At 37.7% G+C, this 10,234-nt stretch overlaps 1 protein-coding gene across 5 annotated transcripts; it reads right to left on the reverse strand.

Annotated features, from left to right (window-relative positions):
- LOC311283190 (uncharacterized protein) lies at positions 1–10,097 on the reverse strand. Of its 5 annotated transcripts, none has more exons than XM_084397461.1 (19): positions 9,917–10,097; positions 9,533–9,634; positions 8,913–9,027; positions 8,369–8,543; positions 8,182–8,293; positions 8,003–8,109; positions 6,784–6,910; positions 6,470–6,590; positions 6,305–6,390; positions 5,967–6,118; positions 5,575–5,634; positions 5,432–5,495; positions 5,252–5,346; positions 5,019–5,147; positions 4,123–4,237; positions 3,898–4,035; positions 3,655–3,821; positions 1,047–1,129; positions 1–969 (listed from the first exon to the last, which is right to left on the reverse strand). In XM_084397461.1, exons 2-19 carry the CDS (start codon positions 9,600–9,602, stop codon positions 771–773), a joined length of 2,115 nt encoding a protein of 704 aa, XP_084253587.1. In that variant the 5' UTR covers positions 9,603–9,634; positions 9,917–10,097; the 3' UTR covers positions 1–770. The 5 variants fall into 5 exon arrangements, with proteins under 5 accessions (XP_084253587.1, XP_084253588.1, XP_084253584.1 ...); XM_084397462.1 differs by having other exon boundaries at positions 9,533–9,695; positions 9,917–10,014; XM_084397458.1 differs by having other exon boundaries at positions 8,003–8,293; positions 9,917–10,029.
- Between the last annotated feature and the right edge of the window lie 137 nt (positions 10,098–10,234).

Raw genomic sequence — 10,234 nt, forward strand, 5'->3', positions numbered from 1 at the left:
CATTGTGGGAGATGTAGTTTATTTTGTAAACGTAATTTTAACGTACATCAGCAGGTATGTTCTACATTCGTCACCAGGGGCGAGACAACTTCATGTTATCAGATTTAGGAAAAGTACTTTTTGACAGAAAGATTTTAGTAACAAAACAAAAAAAATACAGCATAGGTTAAAACAAATTCTTTTAAAACCTTTTTTATATCAATTTTATTTTAAATTTATCTTTTTTTTATTTATTTGAAGTTCACCAAATAGTAATGTAATATATGCATTTAATGTTCTTTACAATTTAATAATAATTATACAATACTTAAAATTTGTTTACAAAAGAAAACCATAAATGTTTAAATGCAATGCAAAACCATTGTAGTTTAAATAATTAAAACTCAGTAATTAAAAAATAGAGGTCCTAACTCTGCTCCTCTATAAAAAAATACCAGCTATTATCACAAGTATATTATAATACTGTAAAATGCTAAAATCATAAATGTTTAGTACAGTCATGAGGTAGGTTTTTTTACATTGCTGACACACACTACCCATAAGCTCAACGTGATAGAGGTTTCGATCCATTCATTTGATCTATAAATCAATGTTCAACTTCAATTAATTAAAACACACTTGAAGGCTGCATCCACAACTAAACTCCTCAGTACGCACCAATCACTGAGTTTGTTTGCTATAAAACCCCACTAAAGTAGCATATGTCCCATCGGATGCACTGTGACTGTAGAAGCCTGCTGGTAAGATTTCTGCCTCTTTTAGATTGTATTTCAGTCCTCCATCCACACACATGTAGGCTTTGACCAAGGTTGAGAGTGTGACTTGTCCGGATGGATGACATCGGCTGTCAGAGATGGATCTATTGGATGAGGAGACAACAAGGACGTGCGGGCGGCAAGGAGACCCATTCGCACACAGCTGTCTGTGTCCATCCCTTGAAGGATCCCGACCATCATTGCTCCAGCAAAACTAGATGAGATAGAGAGAGACTAAAGTGAAACAGTTTTATTCATTGCGCATGATGTTAAATACTTCTATTAACATACCTGTCGCCAGCTCCAGACACATTTACTGTTTCTTTAGAGCTCACAGCCAGCGCAGGATAATGAACAGCACATAGTCGTCCCTTCTGGTATAAAAAGGCATAAATAATGCGCAATATTTTAATATTACAGTAAAAGTGTTTAAAAGACGTCAGCATGAAACGGAAGTTGCAATCATCTTTTCTTCCCTATTGTGACCTACACTCACCTAAAGGATTATTAGGAACACCTGTACAATTTCTCATTAATGCAATTATAATCAACCAATCACATGGCAGTTGCTTCAATGCATTTAGGGGTGTGGTCCTGGTCAAGACAATCTCCTGAACTTCAAACTGAATGTCAGAATGGGAAAGAAAGGTGATTTAAGCAATTTTGAGCGTGGCATGGTTGTTGGTGCCAGACGGGCCGGTCTGAGTATTTCACAATCTGCTCAGTTACTGGGATTTTCACGCACAACCATTTCTAGGGTTTACAAAGAATGGTGTGAAAAGGGAAAAACATCCAGTATGCGGCAGTCCTGTGGGAGAAAATGCCTTGTTGATGCTAGAGGTCAGAGGAGAATGGGCCGACTGATTCAAGCTGATAGAAGAGCAACTTTGACTGAAATAACCACTCGTTACAACCGAGGTATGCAGCAAAGCATTTGTGAAGCCACAACACGCACAACCTTGAGGCGGATGGGCTACAACAGCAGAAGACCCCACCGGGTACCACTCATCTCCACTACAAATAGGAAAAAGAGGCTACAATTTGCACAAGCTCACCAAAATTGGACAGTTGAAGACTGGAAAAATGTTGCCTGGTCTGATGAGTCTCGATTTCTGTTGAGACATTCAGATGGTAGAGTCAGAATTTGGCGTAAACAGAATGAGAACATGGATCCATCATGCCTTGTTACCACTGTGCAGGCTGGTGGTGGTGGTGTAATGGTGTGGGGGATGTTTTCTTGGCACACTTTAGGCCCCTTAGTGCCAATTGGGCATCGTTTAAATGCCACGGCCTACCTGAGCATTGTTTCTGACCATGTCCATCCCTTTATGACCACCATGTACCCATCCTCTGATGGCTACTTCCAGCAGGATAATGCACCATGTCACAAAGCTTGAATCATTTCAAATTGGTTTCTTGAACATGACAATGAGTTCACTGTACTAAAATGGCGCCCACAGTCACCAGATCTCAACCCAATAGAGCATCTTTGGGATGTGGTGGAACGGGAGCTTCGTGCCCTGGATGTGCATCCCACAAATCTCCATCAACTGCAAGATGCTATCCTATCAATATGGGCCAACATTTCTAAAGAATGCTTTCAGCACCTTGTTGAATCAATGCCACGTAGAATTAAGGCAGTTCTGAAGGTGAAAGGGGGTCAAACACAGTATTAGTATGGTGTTCCTAATAATCCTTTAGGTGAGTGTATATCCGAGTGAAGCGGCTTCTCAAACAAGAAAAAAATGATTTGCGCTAAAAGCGGTAGACCAATCACAAAAGACTGGGCCTTCTGACCAATCAGAGCAGAGTAGACCAATCACAACACTGATCAATCAGAGCAGAGTAGACCAATCACAACAGACCAGTCAGAGCAGAATAGACCAATCAACAAAAGACTGGGCCGTCTGACCAATCAGAGCAGAGCTGAGCAAGCTCTCAGAAATGAGTGGCTTAGAGAGACCGAATCCTTTATCAAATCGTTTCAGACACTGTGAGAAAAGAGGTGAATGTATATCATGAGCAAATTGAAGTGTTTTTCGACCTTGGATGAATGTAAACCTGTTTTAGGAGACACAATTTGGAGTAAAATAGCATAATTGGGGAACTTTAATAGTCTTTACTTTATTATCCTCGAAAGGCAATTTGTTATAGACAGCAGTAAACACATACAGTTCATGTACAGCAACACAACGCACAATAATTTTATTATAAGTAATTTAAAAACATGATCACAGCAGGTATAAAGGAATTATTTTTCTAAAGGAACTCTAAATCTATTTGATTTACACAAAGGGATTTTAAATCTCCAGCATGAGGGAAGCAGTTGAAATTCAGTAAAAAATGGATTGGTGACATCGGAAAGGACTGACTGGCCCTTCCTAGTCGCCCTTTGTTCATTAATGTGTGTAATATTTCTTAAGCCTGTCCCCACTATCTTGCAGCACATTATAACTGTTACTCAATTTACTAACCCAATTCCTCACATTGAGGTTGCTGTACCAAAACATAATAGAAAAACTTTAGAAAGATTCAATTAAACAGGTATAAAATATTTTTCATAAAAGAGACTATATTACTCCATATTAAAACTACGAAGATTCCTCAGAAAATGCATACGCTGTAGAGCTTTCTCTCTAATAATATCAGTGTTTGCTTCAAAATGTATTTTATTATCAAGTACTGTCCATAAATATTTATATTGCTTGACCACTTCTTCTCTTTATGATAGTAGGCATTTTTTAGAAGCATTAATATTTAAAAATGAAGCATCACACCACTGAATAAAATGACCTACTGTACCACTGGACAATGACTACCATCTGACTCGTTGAGACACAATCACTGAATCATCTGCGACAACAGATAGTAAATCATTTAAATAATAAGCCCGTCATACCCGATTTTGCTTTCGTGGCTGCAAATTTACAGTTCCAGCATCATGTTCTCCACACACCAGCACACCTAGCGAACCTAAAGTGACCACCACACAATGTAGATGCTCCAGCAGGGGGCGGCAGAGAGCCGGTACACAGCCTAAAACATCCTCAAGCGATCTGGGAAACTCTGAAACAAAATTATGCTTTGATTACAAGTCAGGTAGCTCCGTTTTCTTATTTTAGGTTGTAGCTAACTACATTACCTGTAGGAGTGGGCAGATCTAGTGTCTGATTCATGGTGCAGAGCTCAGCCAGGTTGGGGGAGGTGTAGGACAGGGCTTTCCAGCTCTCTGACAGGAAGGGCTTACAGGCCTTATCAGCATCCGTGGGCTCAAACCACACTGCAGCAAAAGAAAAAGACATAGATATGCACATAACATCTGACGTCAACACTCGGAATCAGTAGGCTATTAGATAAGGGAGTTTACCAGGGACTGCATGTTTCTTGGCGATACAGCACACGTAATCAATGGTTGAAACCGGAATGTTGCCATCAAGAACTACAAGAGATGCTGATGCAAGTTGATCCTTAAACTGAGATACCTGAAGATAAAAACAAAATATGTATGATATCAAAATAGTTGTTACCGTTGCTTTAAAGCCCCTTTGTTGACGTATTTCCTTCTTTCTTTTTTATTGATTTGCTACTTGCTAGTTGGTTGCAGGTGTTATTAGGGGGCGGGGCAGTCTTACTCTAAAGAGCACCTGATTGGACAAAATGAGTGAGTGCAAGATGAGTCATCAAAATGTTTTCCTCTGTTTACCCATCGAATTAGCGTGCAGATGGTCTCCAAGCTAACACAACTGGACTAAAAGTCACAAAGTTACACTTTTGTGATTGTACACTATCAATCAAAAGTTTTGGGGTCAGTAAGATTTTTCTTTTAGAAAATAATTGTGTCAAAGACTTTGTTACAAAAGATTTCTATTTCAAATAAACGCTGTTCTTTTGAACTTTCTATTCATCAAAGAATCTTGAAAAAATGTATCACGGTTTCCACAAAATTATTAAGCATCGCAACTGTTTTCAACATTGATAATAATAAGAAATGTTTCATGAGCAGCAAATCAGAATGATTTCTGAAGGATCATGTGACAAGACTGGAGTAATGATGCTGAAAATGTAGCTTTGCCGTCACAGGAATAAATTACATTTTAACACACATTAAAATATTAAGCAGTTGTAATAATATTTCACAATATTCGTTTTTACTGCATTTTTGATCAAATAAATGCAGCCTTGGTGAGCATAAGAGATTTTTTTTTTTTTAAATCTCACCGACCCCAAAACTTTTAAACGGTAGTGTACTCTTTGAATACGTACATACTGCTCTTGTATTTGCTGATGGATGTCCATGTCGCCCAATCCCAGGCTCAACTCTCCAGACTCAGTTATGACAGCACAATAGGTTGCAGTCCTTTGGTCCTGTAATCTGGCAATTGCACTTGTATTCTGATGAGTAAAATGCAAAACAAACAAAAAAAATACAATGACCAACAAAACTACAATTTTTGGCTACAAGAGCAATAAAATGCAAAGTATAAAATATAACTCACCATGTGTTTACAATAGTTTAACACAGCGTCACTATGAGAGTCTTTGCCGATGGCAGAGATAAAGAGAGGTTTGTACCCTAATCGGCTTAAACAATCTATAGGAAATACAGGGACAATTGTAAAAAAAAAAGAGGAATTGTACATATTCATTCATAATAATATGAATGACACATAACATACCAGCAATATTTCTGCCCACTCCTCCAAATGACTGGCACACACTTCCTGGATTTGTCTGACCAAACTGAATTGAATACAAATATTTAGCTGCATACTGTCATAAACAAGTAACTTAAGCTCCTGTAGCTTGTTATTAGACTTACCACCAATTTCTTTGTTGTTCCTTTAGCGATGAAATCAACGTTTATTCCACCAATAACAATCTAAGGGAAATTAATTGTTATTGTTAAGTGTGTTTTTAATTAGCTATTATGTTCATATTTTCAGTTTTCATTTTAGTTTAATTTTATTATGTGTTTTTGTCATTTTTATTCAGCTTGAACTTATTATTATTTCAGGTTTAGCTTTAGTCATTTTAGTAACTCAACTTGAATTTATTTATTTAGGCAACATTTCTAATTTTCGTTTATTTGTTTTAAGTTCAAGTGTTTCATCTAATATTTATACATTTAATTAAAGCTTTATTTCAATTTATTTCAACAACACTGAAAATAAAATGTATTTATTTTGCATTAGTCTTTCCATAAAAGCTTACCATATCACTTCCAGTTTTGTCCATTCTCTGGTCCATTGACTTTTGGGTCTTACTATCACCTCTGAAGATGCCTCCACTTATTTCTTTGTGTTTAGAAAGGGCACATGCAATCCGACTGCCCACCTTGGCATTGTTATGGATGAGTCCTATATCTGAAAATGAATGAACTTCAGGAAAATACCACAAAACATAAGGTGCAAACCACTTACACTACAACCACACAATGCAATAGCTACATATGAATTATGTATCAGTGTTTAGAAATCAAAATGTCATTATAAGTATATAAGAACATAAATGCAATAAGCAAAACTATATCCTGTGTCTTAAATGGATACTGGCTTGCAAGGACTTCCCTTTAGTGAGCTCATTGACTCGCTGAAGGATAAAAGGAGTGACATCTCTTCCTGTGACACCTTTTGAGCTTCAAATATACAAAGAAAATGTTTATCATTATATGTGGCAACTGTTATGTCCAGACTCCAGGCATTATTTTTCTCTACCTGGCCTCAGTCACAGCTGCTTGTATGGCGTCTTCTATCAGTTGTCCCGTGGCTGCATGTTCCTCTGGGATGGGAACGGCCAACAGAAGACCACTTTGCAGCCCCAGAGATAGTGCGCTTGCTGTTGAGAAAAGAGAGCGTTTAAGAGCCCTTCATGAATGACTAAGCAGGATGAGTTACATTAGTGAAACATTATCTATGATCTCTGTTTTAACTAGCTCTTTCAATTACAATCACTACAGCTTTCGGTAAATGTGTAATATTGACATTTACTCAAATGTAGGAGCGGTAAAAGCTTAAACACTCAGACTTGCCAATAAGATCTGCTGCTTCTTGAGGACTGGAGACATGGTAAGGAGAAGTAAATCCACTTTGCCGAGAGAAGAAAGCCGGGAAGCTTTTTGAATCTCCATATGTGGCCACACACACACCCTGAGTTTCCTGTAAATAAAAGCATTGATCTATGAATGAGAAGTATATATGAAATCAAAACTTACCCGGTTTACTAGGGGTATTACATTTTGTCTATTATTATAACAATTGTAATATTATGGTAAGAAATAAATTAAAATACATAATATAAAAAAATAACATCAAACAATTTTCAGTGTTATTAGATTATTAGTGTTTCTAAAGATTAATTTTAAAGAGGCACATAACTGCTGGCAAAATGGCTTTTTAATAAAACTTTTAATAAAAGAAATGCGAAATAAATTGAAATGGATGCTACTTGACAAGAGAAAACAGAGAAAAAAGGCTGTTGTCCATGCTGTTGTCTACCCTTTTGCCAAATAGGTTGGAAAACTTCAACACCCATAATGCACTGCGCAAGTTGCCATCCAAGGCCACTCCCACCAGTCTGCTATGGATACACTTGGCCAGTCAAATACCGCCTTGCTTTAGTAGGAAATACTTCTTAGCAAACTTTTAGTCATAATGGTGTCGACTTGTATTGTTCCCAGGTGCAAGAATTCAAAGAGCAAACGTTTGGAATAATCAGTAGTGAGTTATTTTCATTTTCCAGTGAAGGATCCAGCTTGTTGTAGGCAGTGGCTTAAGGCTGCAAAGAATCGTAAATATAGAGAGAACACCACTATGGAAAATCTGAAAAACCTCTGTGTTTGTAGCAAACATTTCAAAATGAATGACTGTGAGCACAGTGTTTTAAACCAAATAGAGGGGGGAAAAACTGAAAGAATCAGTTCCATCAGTTAATTAGGAAGAGAAGGAATGGGAAGCACCTTCCACACAACCCCCCGAAGCAAAACGTAAGAAGACTGTTGCCATAGTGTTACATTTTACCATAATGCTTTTTAAAGAGTAGACAAAATGCGTCTTGGACCATGTAGCACAGAGAAAGAGTAACATTGTTCATTTGCATATACAACCAACATTGGGTTGAAAATCAGCAAACTTACGTTTTAAGTCAGCATCAGATGACGGCAAAGACAGCTAGCAACCTGACCACCAAGTATCTTTCTTGTGTTTACATGAAATCGTGTAAAAAAATGGTGACTGGGTTTGAGCACTTACCAAGAACTCAAGAGTGCGACCAATATCTAGGATGGATTTCACCCCAGCAGACACAACTGCAATAGGTGTTCGACCCAGTTCGGTGAGGTCTGCGCTCACATCCAAGGCTGCAAGAGATAATATGATGTATAATGTGCATATTTCACATGGAAATAAGGACAATTGTTTAATAAACGTGCAGTTTTCTCCATCTCTATGTACTCCTCCAATGCCTCCGGTTACAAAGACAGGAATCCCAGCTTTGTGAGCCACAATCATTGTGCCGGAGACAGTAGTGCCACCCGACAGACCCTGCATTATCAAAAAACATTCACATTAAAATGTATATTCACATGATTCAGATAAAAGTTTGCATCAGTTCCAGACCTTGCTGATGACATAAGGAAGGTCTCTTCTGGACACTTTTAGTGCTGATTTGCTCTGTGCTAGGAAGTCCAGTTCATCTGAAGAAAGGCCCACGTGAATCCTCCCCTCGAGAATCCCAATGGTTGCTGGGATTGCACCTTCAGCCCTCACAATAGCTTCCACTTCCTTTGCTGTGCTGAAATACAGAGAAAATGCAGCTGATTGGTAAATACTGAATCCAGGTATCAGATGTTTCACTTTCAGAGCACTGATTCAAAGTTCTCCACCTTCTTGTCTTTAAAAAGCTTGTGCAATAGTACAACAGAATTAGTCTGAAATACAGAGAAAATGCAGCTGATTGGTAAATACTGAATCCAGGTATCAGATGTTTCACTTTCAGAACACTGATTCAAAGTTCTCCACCTTCTTGTCTTTAAAAAGCTTGTGCAATAGTACAACAGAATTAGTCTGTTCTGTTTTTGAAGATAAAGGGGCATGTGACAACCCTGACTTCAGAATAAGTATTTGACAGCACTGTAAGAGATTTATCTTCTTCTTTTTTTACCTGAGATTGAGAGGATAAGGCATTCCATGTGTAATAATAGTGCTTTCCAGAGCCACAACTGGCCTGTGATCCGCTAAAGCCTCTTTCACATTAGGATGGATGGTAAACAGGCTGTCTGTATGGAGAAATAGGGAATAGTTCACCCAATCAACACTGTATTCAAACCACTGTACCATTAAACATTCAAATTTGGCGACCCAAGACAGGTTTCACCCAGTTTTGGTTCTGAGTCAGGTATGGTGATTGATAGCGACAAATGTTTTTAATTGATCATACAGTAAGTGTTCTTCTCGGAACTTTCTGGCAGGGGTTTCTCAAAGTTATGAACAAACGTTCTTCCAGTAACATTAATAGGATGTTCGGTCAAAGTTATCTGGTCTTTAATCATGTTCTCAAAACGTTGGCACATTTTACGGTTTAAAACATTAATAAAATGGACATTCTGAACGTTCCGAAATATATATTTTTAATTAAATATTAATTGATTAGACTGTAAAACAGTAGCCAATACAATAGTACAATTAGTCTGAAAGGTGCATTTCAGACTAACATGAAACTGGGACAATGTTTCTCTGAGTGTAAATCTCTTTAATGTGGAGATGTGGTTTGTGCTACTTTACCTTTTTTGCTATGTCTGCTGGATGAAGTTGTAAAGCAGCGTCTAAAAAAAGCAGATAACCTCCACATCATCTTCAAAACAGGATCTTCAGGTCAGCAAAACTCTAATTCGAAAACAGCAGAAAAAACCATCAACCCACGACCGCCTGCTGGAGGGTTTCCAAACTATTCAAAGGGAAAAATGTGTCATGCTCTGTTTGTTTGAGACAAGCGACGTGCTGATATGCAACAGTAACAATCCTGCACACGTTTCAAAAGAAATCACTAAAGAATAAATTCAACATACGGGTCCTGTACGTAAACAATTCAGGACTTCTTCAACGTTCAGTAAAGAGTGAAAGAAAAAAGCTTTTTGCTCATTAAAACGCTTCTCACGCGCTACTCACTAGTAGTGACTTCAGTCACGATTCGGCTTAAATCAATCCCAATCTTTATTTTGGATAATAACTTGTCAACTTCTCAAAAGTTATTTACAGCACTCTTCTCGGCTCGACTCCACTAGGATGAACTTTGATCCGGTTGGGTCTGTTTGTACTAGTCGAGAATCCCATCAATTGACTTTTACTCAGAACTCCTGTCAGAACGGCAATTGATTCATTAATCATTTTTGGAGAATACAGTCTCTACTTTCAAAAGAATCATCCGGTATATATATATATATATATATATATATATATATATATATATATATATATATATATATA

The sequence above is a fragment of the Rutilus rutilus genome, assembly GCF_951802725.1.
Source record: "Rutilus rutilus genome assembly, chromosome: 23".
Classification (NCBI taxonomy): Eukaryota; Metazoa; Chordata; class Actinopteri; order Cypriniformes; family Leuciscidae; genus Rutilus; species Rutilus rutilus.